Source organism: Colossoma macropomum, unplaced genomic scaffold, assembly GCF_904425465.1.
Source record: "Colossoma macropomum unplaced genomic scaffold, Colossoma_macropomum, whole genome shotgun sequence".
Classification (NCBI taxonomy): Eukaryota; Metazoa; Chordata; class Actinopteri; order Characiformes; family Serrasalmidae; genus Colossoma; species Colossoma macropomum.
Genome location: NW_023494784.1, coordinates 108847 through 134767, shown reverse-complemented (window position 1 = coordinate 134767; position 25921 = coordinate 108847). Strand labels below are relative to the sequence as shown.

At 38.8% G+C, this 25921-nt stretch overlaps 1 protein-coding gene across 1 annotated transcript; it reads left to right on the top strand.

Annotated features, from left to right (window-relative positions):
* Positions 1-2619: 2619 nt before the first annotated feature.
* On the top strand, positions 2620-24884 carry LOC118810953 (heat shock 70 kDa protein 12B-like). Its single transcript, XM_036575122.1, has 14 exons — positions 2620-2703; positions 3679-3720; positions 6930-6971; positions 8068-8109; positions 8288-8329; positions 9177-9224; positions 17209-17256; positions 20226-20273; positions 20363-20573; positions 21531-21591; positions 22021-22292; positions 22479-22703; positions 22852-23026; positions 23549-24884. Exons 2-14 carry the CDS (start codon positions 3686-3688, stop codon positions 24157-24159), a joined length of 1860 nt encoding a protein of 619 aa, XP_036431015.1. The 5' UTR covers positions 2620-2703; positions 3679-3685; the 3' UTR covers positions 24160-24884.
* Positions 24885-25921: the final 1037 nt, after the last annotated feature.

Genomic DNA, 25921 nt, shown 5'->3' with positions numbered 1-25921 from the left:
TAGTAGCTGTAGCGCCTACGGATCTTTGTGTAGCTATAGTGATAATTTTTGCTACAATTTCTCAAACAGGCTTCAGGTGACCTGTGCAAAATGTGAACCATACCACTCAGTTGTTAACTTGGATGGTGGTGATTGTAACTAAGCAGCGGATAGTTCAGGCAAACGGTCACATGCTGATCACCCCTTACTAGTAGGTTTAACTCAAGTCAGCAACCGACATGTTAAGAAGAGGGATTTTGTCTTTTTAACAAAAATGAAACCATCCTGTGAGCCACAACATTTTATATCCATTTTACCATCGTGGCTGTAAGTATTTCTCAGTATGTGTTGATGCACTAGTATAGACTAAAAATATAATATAAATGAAAACACAGACTTAATTTGCTCTACTTTAACTTTTAGTTCAGCTGTAGACACTTTTCTCATGCCTCAGTCAGGAAACTTACATGAAAGAGTTTCTTGTAAAATGTCTCTCAACATTCAACTTTTTACGAGGCTGAAGTCACTTCTTATTCACCAGGTTCTTGTTTGAATTCTCCTGTTCCACCTTAAATGGTGCCTGAGGTGCCAGAATGTAACTGCTGCACCATTTAAGGTGGAATGGGAAAATTTGAATGAGAAGCTGCAGCCTTAGTGTTTGTGACTTATTGTTTCTTGTTGCAGATTAAACATATCAGGAAACCAGCTGGAGTGATTATAAATGCATTAAGTCCATTCATCTCTAAATTATTGATGTTTGTCTTAAATCTCTTTCTTTACCTTTTTGTTAGCCATTAGAGTAAACATTACCATGACAGAGAACATCACGTGAGGTCCAGTCAAAGTGAGACAGTTTTCAGTTTTCAGTTGGCAAACTTGTTTTTACTTGCTTTAAAAATGTCGGACTCAGAAAAAGTACCTCACCTGTACTTATTAAGGAAACATTGAGATAAAGCCGTCATGTTCTGAGACACATAAGATGGACATCCGTCCCACCGCCATTTTTAAAAGCTCAAAGCATAAACTCCTTCTCCTCTACAGACCAGTTTCCGCTCCTGCCATATAAACGTTTGCTATGACGTGAAACACACATGCGCAGAACGTACTTGGACATTCTGATTAGAAATGTAATCAGATACAGGTGTTTATACTGATATTATTCTTCTATTTAACGGATGATTTCCCGCCTTGTTCAAATGGATAGAAATTGTATTCCGAATGGCCTTAATCAGGCTAGGCTATTCCGATTGAGGTGTTTACATGGACGTATTCCATTCCAATTGAGCTATTAGTCGGATTATTAACGAATTTTTAAGCTGCATGTAAATGTGGCTAATGTCATGTCTGTACATATCTTGCTGAAATGTTTAAATTGAAGCTGTTTTATTTCAGCGGTTGGCATTGCTTTGCACAAAATTGTTTGGTTTGTATTCAATTTGATTGATTTTTGTTAGGAAAAACCTGAAATGATTGACTTTACCTTTGCTTAGTCTTAATGTTTGTTAGATATAACCCCTTTGGTTGTGTAAGTCTGATTGTTAGTTACACTTAAACTTACTTTTTGGTGATCTTTTTGTATATTTGCAGCTTATCAATCTTGTGAGCCAGCAATGGAGTATGACGTGTTGAGAATGGCTCCTGCCTAATTTCCTTTAAACTTTTATGTTTGGAGTGAGTTTGTGCTTTAATTGCCGCGTTTATGGGTGTCGGTCTTTATAATTACACATACACTGGTGCTGCAAGCAGTAGGCCCAAAACCAGCGTTTCACAAACTACTGCTGACTGCTGCAATTTGCCATCGAGCCCACAGGTAGAGCTGAAAATGGATGATGCGGCTCTGAAAGCTGAAAGTTAATTGACCGTTGGAAAACAATGTTTTTTTAAATATTGTGTACCTTTAGTCCATTTACAGGCACATTGCACTTGCAAAGCTTTGACATTTATTTGAACATTATAGCACCCTCTATTGAAATGCACCAAAAACTACATTTACATTGTAATCTTTACTGTTCAAGTCTGATTTTTTGCTCAGATTTTTCTTTCTGCTTTGCTGAATCATTGGTGTACCTGAACAAATCCACACACGTTTTATCATCAGCTTAAAGCTTCTGCTGCCCATACTGTATGATGAACACTCATTACAGTTGTAATGTGCCAATGGAAGTCAGACACTCACGGTTCGAAAACACAACAGAGGTTTTACCAGCAGAAGCAAAGTCAAGTGATATCCCAGTGGATTCTGGGAGATGGAGTCCAGGTTCCTCTGAGAGCTTGACAGACGCATGACACGGTCACCAAGACTACATATCAGATACATACAGGTATCTCATGAATGTGGAAGAGGTTCAAATCTGGTTTAAGAGGTTCAAATCTGCTTTAGAAAATATCAGCCCTCACACAGCTCTGAAAAATCATACCAGTAACACTTTTACTAAAATTAAAACAGGTTCTTTAAAACAATCTGTTATAGATCTGTTATATACTGTTAGACCTCTTATGATAAACTGTTAGAACTCTATTAAAATGACCAATGTAAGAAAGGTTGCTGTATTCAGAGTGTTCAGTGAGGAGAAAGAAAAACAAGCTCGCTAATAAGAACAGAGTTTCCTTTCACTTCTCCCAGTTCACCCCCTAGCAAAACTGGGCGTTTCTTGCATACAAAAGGACGAGTAGTGTCTTCATTCCTTTCCAGTTCTTGCCTTTTCAGCTTGAAACTCTCCTCAGGTAAGGCTTTAAGATTTATTGCTGTAAAGTCAAAGTCAAAACAGTGACAGTAAACTAAAATAATTTAAATACTCTAACATAAAATCCAATGATGCTATAAACATCTTATAAGGTAATATACTGTAGTATTATTATGCTATTTTTATTTAATGTATTTATTAATTTACTGATAACTCAAACATCCACAGATATGCTAAGCAAAAATGTATGGAGTTAGTTCTGACCCTGATATACTAGAATTATTTTGTGTATTTAGACAGAAATCAGTACAACTATGAGCTTATTTTGCTTTAAAATGATTATAACTTTTAGACCTGCAAGTCAAATTTTAAAATATTCTCCATCATTTAATGGATCTTGATTTTACTGGATGATTTTTTAAATTATTGTTTATTTACTTTTTTACTTCTAAAATTGCTATTGACTTACTGATACTGTTTTTGATGTGGGTGCCTCTTAGGACATAGTGAACACTTTAAATGTCTACTGGTCAATTATTCTGTTATACTTCTATGTCTAAAGTCAACAACAAAAAGCACTCTGGATTCATTGTAAAGAAATTAAACCAGTAAATGTAAATCACATTTACAGAATCTTCAAGATTCATAAACAGAGTTCTTTATCTGTTTAACAATGAAACTTTTGAGCTTGGTAAATAATTTGGGGTATTAATCCTTTGCTGTGCATGCTTCAATTTTTTTCTATGAACATTTAAATAGCAAAAGCTAGATGTAATGGGTAGGTACAACCCAGGAAGACACCTAGTGCATTGTACTGCATTACTGTATAGTTCTAAAAAGGCTGATAGGGTGGTAGCAAAGGTGAGCCCACAGTTTACAAGGTAAACCTGGCACTCACCCCCCCACTGCCCAAGGCAGCACTGTGCTGCAAATTTAAGCAGTGAAATGACAAATTTCCAATAAAGTACATTGCATACAAAATGTCTCACTTCCTTGATGTGTACTTTCTTTTTAGGCTCAGAATGGCTGAGCAGGATCAATACCTCACAGATCTAAGGTAATAATAGATTCATAGCTATATTTATTTTTCTACAATAATATTCTACTTTGATATGTTGTCCAAAGTGTTAGACTCCTAAGGACCAAGGTTTTATTTGTTAATGAGAACTTTGGTACTTACAATCTTGAAAACATATCTGCTGTCCTTTTAATAGATCCAGCTTACTAGCTGAATGAACATCAGAAGACATTCATGGTTATATGGTTAAGCCCTGCTGCTCACAGTAGTAGCAGAGTATTATAAAGATGGTGCAATTAGACTAACAAATAGGACATAAGGTATTTGCAAAGAAGATTAAACTGGAAATACTATATGTTGCTTGTTCAGATTTGGGGTTAGTCCAGAGTAATAGTGGTCCAGAGTTGTTTTAGATCGAGGTCAGTTGATAGGTTGGTCTAGACTGATTCTGGTCCAGATTGAGGTTGGCCTTTATTTATGTCAGTCCAGATTTAAGCTGTGGGAGCCATTTGAATGTTTTATTTCTTACTTTGCCACAAACAGAAAATCGACACTTTAAAGATCACATTTGACCGACAGCCGGTTTGGTCAGACTCTGAAGATGAGATGACACAAAATTCCCAAACTGTCATCCACATTGAGCAACTTGGCAGCTGTGATAGAAGGACAGCTAAACAACCTGAATTCAGCCAGAAATGAACCCAGCACCATTCGCCAAACTAAATGGGCTGTAAGATGCCTTACCGACAGGCTGGAACAAAACAACATTAATACTGATCTGGCAAAAACTGACAAAACAGAACTGAACTTGATATTGTGGCAGTTTTATGGCTCAGTCTGATTTGGTCACACTCTGAAGATCAGACTACACGTTTGGCGAATGGTATTGGGTTCATTTCTGGCTGATTCCAAGTTGTTTAGGTTCTTCTGTCACAGTTGCCGACTGAAAAGCTGCTAAGTGGTGATGACAGTTTGGGAATTTAGTGTGAGGAGCTGGAGAACAAACTGACAGCTGTGCAGCGAGTGGGCGGAGCTCGTTACTCTGACGTAGCAACAAGCTGCTTGTTAAGGAACTATAATTTGGCAGAAGGAACTGCGAACATTAAAACATATTAAACGCCGCATTCATGGCTCAGTTTATTAATTTATTACTTTATTTATTTAACTGTTATATAAAAACAATAGAACACTCAAGGTTGTGTGCTATTGGGAACAACATCATGGCATGTTATTTTGTGATAACACACTCCCTCTTGTGTTCTATTGCTTTAACATTTAGGCTGATCAAGACAAAGGTTGGTGTAGACATTGGTCCAATTTGATCACTAAAGGTGTGTCCTAATTGAAAATTGTCCTGACTGAGGTTTGTCCAAACTGAGGTCAGTGCAGATTTAGGTTAGAGCAAATTGGTGCTGGTTCTCATAAAAGCTAAGATTGAGGTTGGTCCAGATTAATCTCTAAATGTTTGTTAGGCCCCTGATGTTACTGAAGATGAGCATGATTTAACTAGAATAATGCATTTCCTGAAGAAAATGCATAAGCAATTTTAGAACAGGTGCTAAACAGTTGCCAGGCAGTTGCTGTTGTAATTTATATGGTTTTAGGCTGTTGATAGGCAGTTGGTGTTGAATTCTAGGTGCTTGCTGAGGTGTTGCTAGGCAGGTGTAGTATCCCAGGTGGTTTCTAAGTTGTTGCTAGGAGGATGCTATGGTATCCAAGGTGGTTGCAAAGGTGTTGCAATGTGGTTGCTAAGGTGTTGCAATGTGGTTGCTATGTTGATTGGTGTTTGGTATGGTGTTTGGTATGGTATCCCAGGTGGATGCTAGGTGGTTGCTATGATATCCCAGGCAGATGCTAAGGTGTGGCTAGACAGTTGCTTTGGTATCTGAACTCTTTGCTAAGGTGTTGCTGGGCAGGTTGCTATGGTATCCAAGGTGATTGCTAGGCGGTTGTTATGGTATCCTATATGGTTGCTAATGTGCTGCTTGGTTCTTGCTATGCTATATCAGATGGTTGCTAAGGTGCAAAGGTGTTGCTAGGTGGTTGCTATGGTATTCCAGGTGGTTGCTAGGCAGTTGCTGTAGTATCACAGGCAGTTGCTAAGGTGTTGCTAGGCAGCTGCTGTGGTATCCTAGGGGGTCACTAAGGTCTTGCTAGGTAGTTGTTATGGTATCCTATGTGGTTGCCAAATTGTTAGTAGGCAGTTGCCATGGTTTATGGGATATTTATTTAGTTGATCATAGGGAGTTGCCAAGTGTTAGCTATGTGTTGTTGAAAATGAATACGAGTCGGAGGAACAAAAGATGAAAAAAACGATACCTAGAGGATTGCAGGTCAGTATGTATGTGGAGTAGAGCTTGAGGACCTGACTGAGAACATTTATGTAATTTTGTGGCTGTAGGGTGACGAAGTAAAAGAGTTTGTGTGGTGGTGAAAATGAAACTATTGGTGAAACAAAGGATGGGAGAAAAAAAAGACAGACAGATGAGTGTGGGTCATAACAACATTGAATTCATGCTTGGGGGCCTGCCACGAGATAATGTATGTGAAACAGTGTCTTTAGGTCCAGCAGAAGTACAGTAGATAATACCGTAGATGGGCATGCAATTTTTTACCGTATTCATTCCTGTGGGGAAATTAATGAAGATTGTATGAAAACTGTATGTCGAATCAAAAAGCTGTATTTAAGTACACCATTCCTGATCAGACTAAACTTTCTGAAGTTGGAACAGTGTTGATATTTTGAAAACTGCAGGAAGAGTTGGCAGACAAAAATCTGGCAGAAAAAAGAGAAGAATATAAATATGATACTAGTGTTGCACTTTAAAAATCTTGAATAATTTCCCAGGTCATGAGTTACAGCATGAAAATCACAAAATTGTTTGCCAGGCAACCCCTAGCCTTTATATTTCAGTGTCTTTTTTATATTTCAATGTTTTTTTTAAAGAATGGTCTGAATGTAATTTACCTTTTATTTCATGATTACAAAACTTTAAAAATCATGTTTCAAGAAGGTGTGTTTCAATTTATAACTGACATTACCACCTTTTTATTTAAACAATAATAATAATAAATATTATTATTATTATTATTATTATTAGTAGTAGTAGTAGTAGTAGTAGTAGTATTAAAACATATATGAGCACTGGACAAATAGAATTGTAGATTTAAGTTAAGGCATTACCACTGTTTTTTCTTTGGCATAATGAAATAAAACTTGGTATTGATTTTTAAAATTTTCTCTGCAGCCAAGAGAATGGAAATCTCGAATTACAAATCAGGGCGTTAAGGTAAGAGACCATTTAAATTATTAATTTAATCTATGTTTTAACCCAAATAAAAACTAATCAAGTATTTCAATTATCATAAATTCATAATGATTTCAGTGAAAATATTATATACTGTAAAGAGTAGCTGAACCTCAGTTTTGCTTAAAGAGACACAGTCAGTAAATCAGGGTGTATTTTCTACTCCTGAAGATGTTTAATATTTTATCCAAGGAACTTCATCAGTTCACAGACAATCTCTCCTTCAGTTCAGTTTTATACAGATTAACTGCTTTGGGTTTGAATCATGTAAAGATGTAATGTTTGTTGTAACATTCCAGCTACAGAGAAGATAACATTACTAATGCTGAAAGATGGAAAATGCTACTAACTTTCAGTTTATGGTTTCTTACTGGAGGTTTAACGTGACAATACATTTTAATATTTCTTTCTGCTGACCATAAATTGCAGAATTTAATTTAAAACCGTATTCAGACTGCATATAGTTTTCTGTGTTTATTCAATAAAATAAAATATTACTGTAATCTATGTGAGATCTATAATCTGAACTTGTGTTTATTTCTGTAATAACTGATCCTGTTGTATATTCATTTCAGTAAATTATTGGAAATGTAATCACACAAAATGTCGTAACACACAAGGTGCACATATGCCCCCTAGTGTGTGTGTTCACTAGTGTGTATGTGGTGTTTCACTGCACAGATGGATTAAATGTGGAGGAGAAATTTCCCCATAGTGGGACTAATAAGGGTCACTTAATCTTAATCGTTATTCTGACTGATCGTTCTATAAAGCTGAGTTATGCTCCTCACAGTGACTGATTTCTGCTGTACCTGGACTTATAATGAACTTACCTGACTTAGTCCTCATGAGTGCCACTTTCTTAAAAGAATTTATTTTTGAAGATTAATTTTCAGTCTGTGAAGTATTTACAATCTGTATTATTCTTTCATTTACTGAGAAAATTAATAAATGACCTGTTAACTTCCTCAGCAAACATCTACCATCTTAAAGGACAGATAATTCTGAAAATAATCTGGTCCTATTAGTTTTTAGGACTTTAGAACTTTTTTTTTCTTCTTGTAAATGTTATGCTTAGATTGGAGAATGAGAAATGCAATAAAGAACTTGAAGATCTAAGGTAAGAAAATCCCATAACTTTGTTATTATGTATAATTACTATGTAAACTGAAATCCGGATATTCCAGAGAAAAATATGCTTGCCAGAAGTCGGATTGACAGCATTTAATAATGACATATTTGTTTGTATTGAAAAGTTATCTTAAACTTTAAAAAAAATCTTTTTATATCACTCTCAGACAAGAAAACAGAAACCTCAAATTAGAAATCAGCAAATTAAGGTAAGACCGTACCTTTATATATTATATTACAGTACATTACATTAAACTATTATTTTATTGATCCCAGAAGGACATTGTTTATTCTACAATTATCAAAATAATAATCTTAATAATCAGTGATTTGTTATAACCTGAATTAACAATACGTTCGGCACACACCAACTCCTCCGTCTTCTCTGAGAAGCTCAGATGCTCTTTTTTTTTTTAGCTAAATGAGGTTTGTTAGGTGTACACAGTTATGTGTGGCTAATCTGACATGCTGTGTGATGATAGCTTTAGCTAACATACTGGCCAGAGGCTGAGAAGTCAGGATCACATAAGGGATGGGTAAGGATCAGATCAGGGTGGACTCAGGATCAGATCAGGGGGAGTCAGGATCACGTCAGGGTGGAGTCAGGATCAGATCAGGGCACAGTCAGGATCGAAATCTGAACAATGTTGTTCAATGTTGTTCAAAGACTATAAACAGGATAGTTTTAGGCTTTGTATGAAACTCCAGTGTAATGTGAGAGTTGTATTTGGTTTTATTTAATCGTCTTGAGGAACACAGCAAATACAGGCATTTTTACCATTGAAACATTAACAGGCAGGTTTGAAGAAAGAGATTTTTTTTTCAAGACATTACATATTTTCCTTCATGTAAATTATGTATGTAAATTGAGCTAAACTCACTAAAGTTGGTTTCAGGAATTTCAAGAACAAAATTCAATGTAAGTGAACAAGGCAGGATAATGTCCTTTGTTTATTTTAGGTATTCTCAGACATGATAATGAGCATTATAAAATGGATATGACTATTTCAGCCGAATCTGTTATGAAATCAATAATTAATTATTTAACATTGATAGGTCAAGTCTTCAGGACAGCCAAAATGAATTGCCCAGCCCCAAGGATAGGTATGCTTTTAACTCGACTTTTTGTTTTTGCTTATCATTGTGTAGACCACTGTGTATGTCTATGTCTATGAGTGAAATTCCAATGTAATGTGAGGATTGTAGTTTTTAACAAGAGCAGACTTTTTTTTTCCATTGAAACAAACAGGCAAGTATTAAGAGCTGGCAATTTCATATTTTCCATCATGATGCAGATTAAGTAAACTCAAAGTAACTTATTTGGTTCAAGGAATTTCATGAGGTATATGTAAGTGATGTCCTGAGAATTTATTTTTATTTCTACTTGCTTAGTTTATATACAAATTTGATTAATAATATTGTATAATGCCAGAATCTCTTTTATTTACTTCAGTGTTTAAAACTATTCAGATGTGAGACTGAGCATTTCTACATGGATATAATATCACAGCACATACAAGAAATGTTTTTGACTTGTTAGTCTAGGTTGTTTGTGCTCAGCATTTGTTCACAGCGTTTTTGTTCAAGGATTCTTATTGTAGGGGGCCCATCAGAACCAGCAAGACCAGTGTGTCTATGTTTGTGTTGGTGGAGAGAGTGAAAGAGAGAGACATTAGCTGAATCATGGAGCAAACAATTAGAGAAATGTTATGTCTGTTCATTGTAGCTGTGGCTGACAACAGCTCAAATTAAAGCCACACAATTTATGTGAAAGCTGTGCCTCTTTAAATAGCAATGAATGCTACAACTGGTGTCAGAAGAAAAAAGTTTTCAATTCAGCAGGAGAAACTCAGATTGTTTGGCCTCAAGCAGCTAAGCTATGCTACATTGCTCTGACAAAAGGTAGAGCACTCTTGTATGAAAATAGAGGAGAAAGATGGCAAGTATGCACCCTCAAGAATATTACAGCTGCCAGGGTGAAGTGTGCCACCTGTGAGTGCAATGAGAAAGCAGTGGTGGTGATGTCAGCTGGAAATCCAAATGTACACAAAGATGACCCATGAGCAGTGTTTAGCTGTAAGCATTAAGACTCCCAAATACTCTAGTAAGCATAACAGGAAGCTTTCCCTTGCTCAATTTGAACTGGTAGCCAAGTTGTGTGACTGGTCTGATGAACAGAAAACCCTGCAGCTCATGCTATTGTTTGACCCTAGGATGCTCCTGAGGTGTTTCCTTCAGTTTGAACTGTGAAACCACCAAAGACAGGCAGGGGAACTATTAAGAGTCCTAGCTAACAATATTGAAACATTATTAACATTATTAATTATCATTAAACACTTGCCTTCTGTTTGTTTAGAGTGAGTTAGCCTATGACGAATTCATCACAGCACCGTCTCTAAGCTGTGCAGCCATACGAAGCTGACTCACCCATGCAATTTTCTTGAGGCCCTGGAGTTACCACTGAAGAAAAAAAAAACGATGTGGTCAACAGGTTCATGTGCACAGATGTTCCCAGTCCTGCAGTCAGAGCTGTAGAGGAGTCAAGTAGTTGAAACTGGGTGGAAGAGATGACAGAACTTATCAAAAGGTTGGCTATGCCCACAGCCACTCAATGGCACAGGACCACTGGTGCTGGATGTGTGGCTGGCCAGGACATCTAGCTAGGGCTTGGCTATTGGATGTGAAATTAGCAGGAATCATGCTAGTGTCACAAGTGAGCTGAAAACTGCAGACCTGTACATCCACATCCCACATGCAAACAGAAGATTGCAGGCCTAGGCAAAAAGAGCCACAGAGGCAGCAAACAAACAGTGGCTGTGGTGGGCTAAATGTCCATATCAGACTCCACCACGCTTCCATCAATGTTGCCCTGGTGAACATGGGGTTGACAGTCATAGTGGCCCAGCTGAAAGTGGTACTCATGAGGTTAGAGCTGGAAGAAATAGTAATTCATCTACATGCACACTGGTGAGCTAGCAATGATGACGGGGAGAGGATGGCTGATGTTGACAGTCAGATGACCGAATATGCACCACTTGTGCTTTCTTGACCTGGACCTTTTGAGAAACCACAGGTGACAATTGTATCTAGAGAGTGCCACATTGAGTTTCAGAGATGGTCATGTGGTGATGATGAAGCCATCAGATGCCCAGTGAAAGGATCTAGTAGGGCACCATGTAGAGAATGCCAAGAGGACAGCAAAGAGAGGTGAGGCTGACAGAGGACAAGAAGATGCTGCAAAGAATCAGGGCCAGGGGAAGAGTATGATCTCCTGAAGAAAGTGAAAGACAGCAGTAAGCTACCACAAAGCATGGGTGACTGGGGAAGCATATGCTTTCTCGACAACTCACAACATGCTGGGTGGAGGAGCATGGAATCCTTCTTCCACATGCAGGTTAGGCAAAGAACTAAACGATTTGCATTATTCAATAGGACAGTTAGGCGGTGAACTAATTTCCTCCATGCATCCTTGACCAATGCATGATCATAGATCATAGGGCTCAATGAAGTCACAAAGAAAGACTCATGTCCCATTTCACATGTGAAGTAATTTGTGACTGGATCAAGCTGGTTTTCATCTTTAGACTTGACAGTCAGGTACTGGCAGGTCCTGCTGTCCCCAGATGCTACATCCAAGACAGCTTTTTACACAGGCAGATGGCTTTGTCATTTTAAGGTCCTTGCTGTCAGACTTTGTAATGCTCCAAAAATGTTTAAACACTTGATGGAGAGCATGCTGTAGAATGTTCCACAACAGTAGTGCCTGGTCTTCTTGAGTGACATACTGGTGCTTGGAAGCTCATTCAACTCTGTGACTGCTGTGACTGCTTCGCTCAAGATACTGGAAAGAATCAGGGCAGCAAAATTGAACATACTCCCTGGGAAAAGCAAATTCCTGAACAAAGAACTGTTAATCTTTGAGCACTGCATAGGAGGTGAGGGGATTGATACTGCACAATTGGTTCACACAAGTGACTCACCTTCAGTGAGCAGAAACAACTGAAAAGGTTTTAAGGGCTGGCCTCTTATTACCAGACATTTGTATGAGGGAATTGCATCACCTGGCAGCTGTAGGGTGCAGGATAACAATACAGAGGTGTGAATCATTACAGGTGGACAATGATGAGTGGGATGAACAGTGGATTCAGCATACAGACCTGCAGCAAGTGATGTAGTGAGTGAGTGTCCCCATTTATGAAAGGCCTGTGGGCCAAGTTTGACAATTTGATATTAGTTTCCTACAGCAGGCCTGGGTGGAGCCAGTGAGGGGAGAAATGATATGGTAGGTTATTGTGCCTGGGGGCTACAGGAGGCAGTTTTAAAGGCCATGTTGGCCCTGCAGGGTCTGGTCATTTTTGAGTCACAAAAACATTTTACAGACTCTGCCAGAATTTCTACTAGGGATGAGTTGGGAAAGGAGTTGACATGGTGGGCCTGTCCCTATGCACCACATGTGGGAACCATTTTGTGCTGAGTTAGAGGCTAGAGGCCTATGTGTTGCCAGGAGGCTGAGACCGTTGTTGCTTTGAGGATGTTCAATAGATTAGGGGTCCCTCTGTCTATTCATAATCACTAAGGGCACAACTTTTAATCCAGAGTGTTCACCATGTGTAAGTGATTGGGTATTAGGAAGAGTTGTGTAGCCCGTGCGAACAAGTTACTATGTTTGGGACTCAGTAAAGAAGGATAATGCTTGACCTAGGTTCATGGGAGGGGTTTGAATCACTCACAATAATATAGGACTTAAAGAAAATGAACAGTGACATTTATTGTACACCACAATGAGTACTGAAGTCTGGCATTGGCTTGGAAAATAAAAATAAAACTAAACAGTAAAATAAAGGATAAGAGCTCTACAAGGCTAATTCTACATGAATTAAATTGCAGCTGAAATAGACAGTTTACCAAGAATACAATTAAAATATTGTTTTTTTAACCACTCAATAGGCTTAACTTGCACATTTGCCAAGATAGCACTATGGACATAAAAGTAATGGGTTCAATGACTAACAATAAACAAACAAAAGGCAACTGGTAATCAAAGAATAATCTTGCATAAATACAGCTCTGAATGGTTTTCTTAGCTACCATTATCCTGAACTTAGGGTAACAACTGAACTTGTGAGTTAGCCTTAGAAACAACATAAGGAAATCAACTCACCGGAGTTCTCGTGTTCAATGGAATAATTCAGAAGTACATTCGAAAGCTTGATAAAATAGAAATGGTACTATTCACTTCAGGTGCATAAATAACTCACAATGTGTAAATTATTCTAGTATTTCACAGTTAAACATTGGTTCTCTTTCCAGTTAACTCAACAACCAGTTCTTAACATGTTGGAAAATGGAGACTCTCTCTTCTTTAGGCGGAGCGCAGCACTTTCATGTCAACAGTTGACAATGCTTTGCACAAAATTCTTGGGTTTGTATTTGGTTATTTTTGTTGATTTTTGTTAGGAAAAACCTAGAATGATTGCCTTTAGTCTAAATTCTTGTTGGATATCACACCTTTGGGTGTGTAAGTTTGATTGTTGGTTACATTTTTTGGTGATCTTTTTGTATATTTGCAGCTTTTCAATTGTATATTTCTTTCTGGCACATGATTAAATGCAGTGTCTTGTTCACACTGTCAGTTGGGCTTGTTTTCAGTAGCTATCCCAACCCTGTAAATAATACTAATGAAGTGACAGAGTGAAATGGTAACTGGAGAAGGACCCACGGTTTCACGGCTTATTCAGAAGCCTGACAGCATGAGGATAGAAACTGTTCATTAGTCTGGTTGTTTTAGCCCAAATTAATATTAAATCATAAAGTAGAGAAAAGGTAAAAACAGCCTGTGATTGAACAGAAGTATTAAGATTAACTAAAAGATAACTCATGGTTACTGATGGTTACTGTTAACTTCTGGCACCACTGTGAGTGGCAGCCTTTCCAGTCGCTTTGTCTTTTCTGTACTGTTTTCGGCACGTTTTCTTTGCTTTTTCTATATGCTTATATTGCTATTTTAGTGACTGTTTTGTGTGTAACCTTTTTACACACGGGAAGAACTGCTAGCACTTGGGGGTGCAGAGCCGGAGAAACGCTGGAAGTATAAACCATCTGTCCCTTCGGTGGTGATGGAGAATGTAAACTCTTTGGCCAACAAGACAGACAAACTAGCAGCACTGGTTCGTAATAACTGTTATACTTGGAATGTAGTCTTTTATGTCTCACGGAAACGTGGCTAACTGGCAACATTCCAGATGCTAACATGGACATTCCCAGATTCACCACCGTGAGAGCGGACAAGGATGCTAAACTGAGCGGCAAAAGCAAAATTGGGGGACACTGTGCTTTTTGTGAACATCAGATGGTTTAACCCACATGTGACTGTGAAGGAGATAATCTGCTGTCGGGATATTGAACTGCTGGCGGCGAGTCTCCGTCCCTATTACATGCCTAGGAAGCTGTCCCACGCCATTGTTTGTGTTTACATTCCTCCTCATGCAGATGCTGAGACAGCGCGTAACATCATACACACAAACATCGCGAGACTTCAGACCCAGCACCTTGAGGCTTTCATTGCTATCTCTGGCGATTTTAACCACATTACACTGGACTTAATGCTCACTGCTTTTTACCAGTATGTGAATGTGAAGGATGCATACACCGCCACAGCCCTGCCCCCTCTGGGCAAATCTGACCACAACCTGGTCTACCTGCAGCCTCAGCACAAGCCACGTGTTCGAAGACAAGCTGTAACAACACACTCCTTCAGGAAACAGTTGCCTGAAACTGAAGCGGCTCTCAGGGATTGTTTCGAGTCCACTGAATGGAGTGTACTGCAGGAGCCATACAGGGAGCACATTGAGGAGATTACACACTGCATGATGGACTACATGAACTTTTGCACAGACATTGTTGTTCCTGTGAAACCTGTGCATTGTTTTGCTAATAATAAGCCCTGGATAACCAGCAATGTCAAAGGACTGCTAAAGAAGAAGAAGAGAGCCTTTGAAGACAATGACCAGGAAGAGCTTAGGAGCATACAGAGGGAGCTTAAAGTCCAATTGCAAAAGGCCAAGAAGTCCTACAGGAAGAAGATGCAGCAGAAGTTAAGGAAGAATAACATGAGGGGGAATGGTATGAAGACAATTACAGGCTGTAAGCAGAGAATGGACAGCGCCTTAGATGGTGATGCAGACAGAGACAATGAGTTCAGCATCTTCTATAACCAGTTTGACTATCCTGTTCGCATCTCACCCTCCCTCTTCTCAGCTGCTGATACTTAAGTCTCTACCTGCCGGGACATCAACACCTCATTTTCTTCTATTGATATTCATGCACCCCTCAAACAGGCTGACTTCACAGACATCACAGCCCCATCTCCCCCCTCTTCACTCATTAACACATCTGATCTGATCTGCAGCACCGCTGCAGCCCCCCCTCCCTCTCTCACATCTTCACTGCAGATCAGGTTAGAGGTGAGCTGAGGAAGCTCCAAACAAGGAAGGCAGCTGGTCTGGACAAAGTGTGTCCTAGACTACTTAAGTCCTGTGCTGTACATCTTCAACCTGAGGTTGCGACCCTGTGAACTCAATGACTTCAGGCCGGTCGCTCTAACATCACATGTCATAAAGACGATGGAGCTACACCTTCTCAGACCCCAGGTTTGACACGCAACGGACCCCCTGCAGTTCGCCTACAGGGAGAAAGTGGGAGTGGAGGATGCCATGCTATACTTCCTCCATCAAGTCCACTCTTATCTGGACAAGGGTGGTTGCGCTGTAGGAGTCATGTTCTTTGATTTTTTGCAGTGCCTTTAATACCATCCAGCCCCATTCAACTGATAGATAAGCTGGTAAGGATGCAAGTGGACCCACACCTGGTCTCCTGGATTACTGACTACCTCACTGACATTCTGTACAGGAAGGGGCAAAGCCGACTCTACTTCCTGAGGAGGCTGGGGTCCTTCAACATCTGTAGGAAGCTTCGGCAGATGTTCTGTTAGACTGTGGTTGCCAGATATCTTTTATGCTGTGGTGTGCTGGGGCGGAAGCGTGAAAAAGAGAGACAAGATGCGACTGGACAAGCTGGTCAGGCGAGCAGGGTCAGTGGTCGGTGTGGAACTGGACTCAAGGTGGCCGAGAGAAGCACAAACTGCTCTACATCATGGAGGATGATGACCATCCACTGCACCACCATCATGGACAGGAGGAGCATGTTTAGTGGCAGGTTGCTGTCACAAAGCTGCTCAACCGACAGATTCAGGAGATCCTTTGTCCCACAAGCCATCAGGCTCTTCAGCTCTTCAGCTCTTCCCAGGGGGGCCAGAATAGAAGAGAGAAGAGGGAAGAGGAGAGATGAGGACTGAATCTGAATCTCATGTTAAATCATAGCTTTTATCTCATGCTAAAATCTTTAGGTTTCATTTTATCCATCTACACATCTGAACACCTTACTGTACATATTGCACTTTCTGTAGCCCTATCACATATTTTGCACATCTGGACACTCCACATCTAGACACTTTATTTTGGTAAAAACATCAGCACATTTTTATTCAGTATTGTCATTATATGCCATTACCTATTTAGTCAGTACATTTACATTTACATTTACAGCATCTAGCAGACGCTCTTATCCAGAGAGACTTGCAAAAAGTGCTTTGTCTATCCAGAGAACGTATCTTTGCTAGTTACCAGTATTGTCATAATATGCCATTACCAGTGCCTCCTGGTACAGTCATCATTGCACTGCCACTTTCCTCTCAGGTTATAGATTTTATACCAGATTGTTTATTATTTGTACATATGCCTGTAGGTAGGATTTTTTATATTTATTCTTCCTGTTATATTGTTTACACTCTTACCACTGTTACTGTCCTGTGTGACTGCAACTGGCTGCTAAATTTCCTTCGGGATCAATAAAGTATCTATCTATCTATCTATCTATCTATCTGAGCAACAACGAGAAACCATTTTGTGAAAATCACTCACTGTTACTAGTGAAAAGCAGTAAAGCTGTGGCCATCAACAGCCAACAACAAAGATGAACATATTGGCTATACCGGTTAGAAAATTAATTATTAATTATTTAATTTTGATAGGTCTGGACTTCCAGAAAACCAAAATGAATTGTCCATCTCCAAAGAGAGGTATGCTTTTAACCTTGACTTTTTGTTTTAGCTTTGTCACTGTTACTGTGCTGTTTGTTACTGTGTGTAGACTGATGACTACAAAATATGTTTAATCGGGCTCCCGAGTGGTGCAACCATCTAACCACTGGGCCTGTGATCAGGAGGTCACGAGTTTGGTCCATACAGTCATCTGGGGGTGGGAGTGCAAGAAAGCACAATTTGCCTTGCTCTCTGGGTCGGTAGTCTGGCCTCCCATCTTTCCTCTGCTAACTAGCATCACTCAGCACGATGCTAATCAGCACAGGCATCTGTTAGCTGACGTAACAAGTCTGACAGTTAGTGTTCTCCTACTAGTGCGTTCAGCTGTACAATGACGTTCAAAAAGATGCAGTAGTTGGCTTCACAGGTCTTGGAGGAAGCCTGTGCTAGCCTTCTAGTAGTGGTAACACGTGATTGGGGAAGTCATCCTAAAATGAAGATTAGGATGCACGCTGCTGCATTTTGCACAAGTTGTAAGGGTTGTGTAGTTTTCTTAGGAAGTCCAGTAAGAAGAGCATTACAGTAGTCAAGTCTGCTTGTAACAAATGCATGAACAAATTAATCTGTGTTGCTCTGAGATAGAAATGGCCAAACTTTAGCGATATTTCTTAAATGATAAAAAGCTACTTTAGTGACCGTGTTTACATGTGGGGTAAGACAGAGCTCAGAGTCTAAGATCACACCCAGGTTTCATACTTCAGGTTTGGTAGATAAAGCTAAAGAACCAAGTTTCTCAAAAATCATTTTTCTCTGAGTTTCTGTACCAACAATCAGTATTTCAGTTTTTTCATTATTTAATTGTAGAAATTTTGCAACATCCACTGAGAAATATCTGACACACAGCTTGTTAGTCTGTCTACAGAGTCTTGATCTTCAGAAGGAATAGAAATGTATAGCTAGGTGTCATCAGCATAGCTATGAAGATTGATACTATGTTTCCTAATAACATCACCTAGAGGTAGCATGTACAAAGAGCAGAACAAAGGCCCTAAGACTGAACCTTAGGGGACTCCACAAGAAATGACAAATCATTTTGATGAATGATTTCCAAGTGAAACCATGAACTGCCTATTACTTAAATATGATTTAAACCATTCTAAAACTGTGCCTGAGACGCCGACCCAGCATTCAAGACGCTGGAGTAAAATCTTGTAGTCAACGGTATCAAAGGCTGCACGAAGATCTACTAAAACCAAAATAGAAGGATTTTGTGCATCAGCGCTGAGCCTGAGGTCATTCATAATGCAAATCAATGCTGTCTCTGTACTATGGTTAGAACAAAAACCTGACTGAAACTTCTCATATAAATTGTTTGATATTAGATACGTATTTAGTTGTTTGAAAGCAACTTTTTCTAAGGTTTTACTTAGAAAAGGTAGGTTTGAAATTGGTCTAAAATTATTTAGTATAGAAGGATCCATGCTACCCTTTTTTAGCAGAGGCTTCACCAAGGCAGTTTTAAAAGCGTTTGGAAAAACACCTGCTGATAGAACAATTTACAATAGTTAAAACATCATTGTGCACACAATCAAAAACCATCTTAAGGAATGAGGTAGTAACAGGGTCAAGATCACGTAGATGAACTTAGTTTGTTTAAAATAGTTGTAGCTCCTCATAGTTGATAGCAGAGAAAGATGTCATTACTGATGTAGGTGATCTATCAGGAACATTATAGGAGCTTGTTTGCGTCTGCTGAGCTACACACTGTCATATCAGACTATTTTATTTTGGAAATGAATTGCGAACTCTTCACAGATATTAGAAGATAAATCATCATTAAATGCACTAGCAGACAAGTTAGGGTTAATTAGTCGGTCTATAGTGGAAAAAAGGATTTTGGTACTATTTTCTTGTCTATTGATTACACTAGTGAGATATGACTCTCTGGATATTTTCATAGCATTACTATAGACTGAGATCTGCCCTTTGAGAATATCATAGTGTACCTGCAGTTTAGTTTTCCTCCATAAGCGTCTGATTTATGACAGTTTCTCTTAAGCTGGCGTATTTCCGCATTCATCCATGGATTTTTTAAAAGTGCGCGAGCTTTTCTTCCTTTTTATAGGGGCGAGAAGGTCAAGGCCTTCCCGTAATCCAGCACTTAGATCGGAGACTAGATCATTACAGGATGGAGTCGTATCTGTATTCACTGAACTATTATAAACAGTTTTAAACTTCTCAACTGTTTCTGGATCAATGTAACATTTTTTAAAGTAACTTTCAGGTACTTTCTTCTTTACTTCTGAACTGATTTGAAAGAAAATACAGAAGTGATCTGATAAGAAAACATACAAGATTTTAGACACCTTTTTTAAACCCTTAGTGATGACCAGATCCAGGATGTGACCTAGCTTGTGGGTAGAGCTGCCCACGTACTGCTTCAAATCAAATGTCTCTAGAAGTCTAATGAATTTCAATCATTACTATCTGAAGGACTATCAATATGTAAGTTAAAGTCCCCAGACAGAAGAATCTTATCATAGTTTGTGGACGCTACTGATAATAATTCCGCAATTTCTGACATAAATTTACTAATTTTCCTTCGGAGGTCTGTATATTACAATTATTAACACAGGTGTATCATTAAAAAGGTTGATTGCAACAAACTTAAAAGACATGAATTCACCTATAGAGGTACTTTTGCAGATAAAGTCACTATTATAAATGCAGGCCACTCCTCCTCGTCTGCCCTGTCTTACTGTATGTATAAATCTGTACTTTTCAGGAGCAACTTCAAGTAAAGTTGCGGTGCCATTATAACTCAGCCATGTTTCTGACAGAAATATCAAATCCAGCTTAAAACACAGGCAGGCAAATAGACTTCATAGTGATCCATCAATCAAAATAATAAAAGTGGCTACAAAATCAAAAACAGAGCACAAAAAGACTATATCTGTAATAAAAAGACTATATCTGTAACAAAATCCATAATTATTTAATTTTGATAGGTCAGGCCTTCAGGACAGCCAAAATGACTTACCCAGCCCCAAAGAGAGGTATGCTTTTAACATTATCTAATCACATCAATTTAGTTAAATAATTTAAAGCTAAATTGTATCTCTTCATTTCTTTTCACTATTTTAAGAATGAGTAAAGCAGTGGACCACAAATTAGAAAGTAATGAAGAGTCCAGAGAATCTGAACTGCAAACTGTGCTCAAGAAACCTGTAAGTAAGAAGCACTGGGTAAAACTTCCATTCCAGCTGAACTCAACAGAACATGATGGGCAGCAGCCACAGGAAATTAGTACAGATGAACCAAGTGACAACAGGAAACAATCAGAAGACTTGATCAAGGTGAGATTGTCCATCTTTTTCTTAACAATTTTCTACATCTGCTTTAGTAATGTCAAAACTGAAACATTAGCTTAGGTAAGTACAATATAATTAATTATATGAAACTGCAAGGACATCCTCAAAGATCCAGGAGAAACAGAAATGTTAGCTATAGAGATCTGTAAGAAGAGAGTTCTGTTTGTCACCTCATCAAAAACAGTCCAGTTTGTAGATTCAAAGCAGCCCTGAAGCTTTTCAGTGTCTCCAGTGGTTCACCTCTGTTGTGACAACAGGTTTGTTGGTTTGTTGGAAGTTTTGCCTGCATGTTTGGATGAGGGGAACAAGACTGTGGTCAAAATGCAGAGTCGTGCATGTGATGGATTGAAAGACATTTTTAATAGAGGTGTAATCATAATCAGCATAATCCAAAATGTTCAAATGACATGGTGTCTGTAAATAGGCATTTGCTTTATCTGTTAAAATAGTAAGTAATTAGTAGTAAGTTCAGATTCTGTCATTCTACTTTTGCACACACTTGCAGAAGAATTCACATACGAACAAAATTAAAAGAAGAAAATTGTCTGAGAGAGTAGAAAGGTTTGTTTAGAAGCAGAAGTACTTATTATTCCTTTAAGGGAATCTCTTAAAACAATCTGCAGAACACAGCCCCAACTCCAAGTAACACCAACTTAAACAACTACATGTTTTTCGACTGGGGAGGGGGGGGCTTTGCATTCCACCCCAAAAGGCTGTTCTGAAATGGAGAGCAAATGGCAGATGCTACATAGTCCCCCAAAGCGCCAACCATCCCAGCAACCGCACACAGTCTGAAAAAAGTCCCTGGAGCTCAGAGTCCTAGACAGCACAAGTGCTCCCTCAGTCTTCCTCTGACCCAGGCAGGCAGCCGGTGTTTCTAATGTTGTGAGCGTGCAATCACATTTCTTTCTCTTTTCCATCTTCACTTTTCTTTTCTTCTAGAAGCCACTAAAACAGTGCACTTCACCGGCAAAGGCATTTACTGCTTGTACCCAGCCTAAAGGTAAATGCTTGATTTTGGTACTTCGCAGCTATGCTTTACATGGGGTATTTTTGGGGTAGAGTTTTTAATTTTATTAATTCAGTTCATATAGGCTGGACAGTCAGTAAGCCAAAAGTGAGGATAGACAGAAAAATATTCTCATTCTCAGATTTTAATGAAAAATAGCAAAACACCACAACTACCACAATTTATTTTATATTTGGAATCAGTCAGAAAAAATTATTCAACAGTTTTACACATGGTCACTGCTCCATAAGGGAAGGAAACTTTAGTGAAGGAACAATGAGGTTTCCTTTTTGCCTGAGAAACATGTTTTTGTCACATGCTGGACTGACAAATTGAAAGCGAACATTGTATTTATGAAATATGTTTCTTTCATCTGGTTCATTGTTCTGTCTCTTATTAATTGTATCCCTGTGCTGTTTCCAGAATCACTAGTTTCTATCGGCATAGATTTTGGCACAGCATTTACTGGATACAGCTTTGGGTTTAAAGGAGCAAAACAGATTCGGCAGCCTAAATGGGGTGAAGAGTACGGAATGAACACCCCAAAAACTCCTACCTGCATTTTGTTTGATGAAGATCAAATTTTTCTGAAGTTTGGCTATGATGCCATAATGACATACACCAGACAGACACGGAGAAATGAAGCAAAGAAGCTTTACCTCTTTGATGACTTCAAAATGGAGCTCTATGGCAAGGTATGACTGTAGCTCCATAAAGTGCTTAGTACACAGTATTTTAATGAACAGACCAGTGTCCCAAATGCTAAATACTGTTAGTGTTATATTTAGTGTCATATTTAATACATCAGAGTTAACTTTAACTGAGCTCAGCAGCTGCTCAGTCACATGGGTGATGTTGGTGTTTGTGTTTTTATTTCTCAGGTGTTGCACAGAGACTCATTGATGACTGCCAAAAATGGGAAAAAAATGAGAGCTATGAAAGTGTTCTCTGAGAGCCTGAAATTCATGAAAGATCACGCCCTGGATATGATTGGAAAGCACACATCTGGAGTAAAGTACTCTGCCTCTGATGCTACATGGGTTTTGACAGTTCCAGCCATTTGGAGCTCTGCAGCTAAAAAGTTCATGACAGAAGCAGCTATAGAGGTGAGTGTGATGATATTATCAAGAAATATACATTGTAAACATGGTGTTGACACACATTATTTATATAAAAACTAGTTTGATTTGGTGAAATGTGCCCAGCATTATCCCAGATTATGAAGATTAAAATGTTAGAAATCTTTATGTTAAGGCTGGTCTGGTGTCCGAATCTGAGCCTGAAAAACTGATTGTAGCTCTGGAACCAGAAGCAGCATCTGTGTGGTGTAAACAGCTCCCAAAAGAAGGTTTTATGGAAGGGGATCTTACAGAAGCAGAGACAATAGAACAAGTTTCAGGAACACAGTACATGGTGGTGGACTGTGGAGGTATGTAGATATTGAGCTGTTGATGTTGCATTTCAAATTTATTTTACAATCAGGTTCACTGGAATTTAGTAGATCAAAGATAAGTTACAAATATGAAAAATAAACCCCTTAAACAAAAATATAGTTTAAAGTTCTGAAAATGATGGACAAAGTATTACAGAATGTGTATTTGATTCTTTGGAACCTGATGATTCTAGAGAAAACTATGTGAGTGGGTCATTGTTCCTTTATGAAAGAAACTGTTAGATACAAAGTTAGAAACTGTATGCAGTTATGGATAATTTAAGCCTGCATGGTACCATACAGTCAAATGGTATTGCATTCTCTATTATATATTTATGGTTCCAACATAGATACATCTAACTGAGCCAAAATACCACTCAAGGATTATACAAAATTGTGTAATCTTTTTTTCTGAGAGTAAAGTTCTGTATGTTGTACTGTGTCTCAGGTCAGTGTTACTACTATGGAATGTTTCTCTTGTTTTTGGCAATTTTGACTCTTTATGCTTTCTCTTTTCAGGTGGAACCATTGACATCACAGTGCATGAGGTGGTGGAAGGGGGTCGTCTAAAGGAGCTGCACAGGGTATCAGGAAATAACTTGGGTGGCCAAACAGTGGACAAAAACTTCATAGTGTTCCTCAGAGAGATCTTCTCTGAAAACGTGTTTGATGAGTTTGAGGAAAATCATCCCAGTGAGCTGAAGAGGCTGATGTATGATTTTTCCATGTGTAAGCGTTATGATGGAGAGGTGCTGGTGCAGTGTCCTTATAATTTACAAGAGCTAGCCCGGAAAGTAAAAGACATAGAAGATTATTTTGAGGGAAACAGCGATGCTGAATGGGAAAGTGGGTCAATACTGCTGTCAGGGACAAAGCTGAGAGCTTTACATTATGATTGTATCCGAGGCATAGAAAGCCTGATAGAAGGAATTTTGGAAAAAAGCAACCTGAACGTCAGATATATTTTGCTGGTAGGAGGCTTTGCCCTGAGTCCTTACGTGAACGGCTTTGTTAAAGAGAAGTTTGGGTCAAAGTATAAGGTTCTCTGCCCTGTAGATGCTGCATTAGCCGTTGTGAATGGAGCTGTTATGTTTGGCAGGATGCCAAATGTTGTGGAATCACGGATCTGAGCACTGTGATGTTTGTTTTTCACTGCTTAGGAAAGAATGGCAAGTGAAACTTTTTGATGAGGAGAAAGGGTGCACCTTTATTACGATTTATGATTGCGATATGCTAGATCAGTACCAACTGTAAATAACCCAGGTAATCTAAGCTTAGTTTGTAGTAAAGATGTTGGAGCAAATAAGTGAGGATTCTTGTCACATTTCCCTTCACAACTCAAATCCTCTGTGGCGCGCACTCACTGAACTGAAATCAATGGCAAGCAACACTGGAACTCTAGAAAGTGAAATGGTTCAGGAATGGTTAACATTAAATGGCCATTGTTACTGACAGTGTCAACATTTTGTCCCTACAAACTTTCTCTACCTTTTTTTCCATAGTTCCAGTGTTGCATGCTGATGATTTCTGTTTAGTGAGTGTGCACTGCAGCAAACCCTTGCTGACCAGGGATGTGACCTTAATGTCAAGATGCATGACCTCTCCTTCTGGCAATCTGATGGACGAGTCTGGATTTGGCTGTTGCCAGGAGAATGGTACTTCTCTGACTGCATTGTGCCAAGTGTAAAGTTTGGTGCAGGGGGGGTTATGGTGTGGGGTTGTTTCTCAGGAGTTGGGTCCAGTTAAAACGAACCCTTAATGCTTCAGCAGACCAAGAGATTTTGGACAATTTCTTGTTCCCAACTTTGTGGAAACAGTTTGGGGACAGACCCTTCCTGTTCCAACATGACTGTGCACCAGGGTCCATAAAGACATGGATGAGTGAGTTTGTTGTGGAAGAACTTGACTGGCCTGCACAGAGTCCTGACCTCAACCCGACAGCGAGCCAGGCCTTCTCATCCTACATCAGTGTCTGACCTCACAAATGCACTTCTGGAAGAAGGTCAGAAATTGCCATATATATATATATGAAAAATTTGAGGAGGGGTGTATATAATTTTAGTGCAACAGTTTGAGATTGTAAGAAACATAATACATATCTCGAGACATTAATTTATAATCATTATTCTTTGTTCTATATTTAGATCTTCATTATGAAGTTATGTGCGAAATTGAAATTGAATTTTGAGCTTCCAGGATCAAGTGAGTTGCAAAGTGAACCTCATATGTTACAGATAATGCAGTTAAAACTTTGTTTTTGAGAATGCATTAAAAAGTAAATTTGAAGACATTGTGTTGAATGTTCTCTTTTTTCATAAGCAATAACATGTTGCTTATTTGTTAATTATTACCATAACTTGAAATATTAATTTTTATTTCACAAAACAACAAACAACAAGGGGATAGGGGGCAACAGACAGCCAAAAAAGACAGACAGCAACAGTGATCATAGGTGCAACATCACAAAATTAAATAAGGGATGAAATGTCCATGTTCAGTGTATACCTTGCAGGAAATCCAAGATACGTAACACAAAAGTTTGCCATGTTTCAACAGTCATGTGCTTAGCAGGGTTAAGTCGCGCAGCTGTACATTCTTTTTTGCTATGTTAAGCAGATTAACAGCCCAGAATGATTCCAAGTGAAGTCCAGGGGTAATCCAGTTTTGTAGGATTGTCTTTTTAACAGCAGTAAATCCAGAAAACAATAGTTTACTCTGTGTAACCTTTAACCCTATATTGTTGGCATTTAGTTGTCATTCAGGAGACACAAACATGGGTCATAATTATATTCAATTTCCAGTAATTTAGACAACACTGAATTGACATATTTCCAGAATTTTTCAACCAAGGAACATTCCCAGAACATATGTAAAAATGTACCAGGAGTTAGT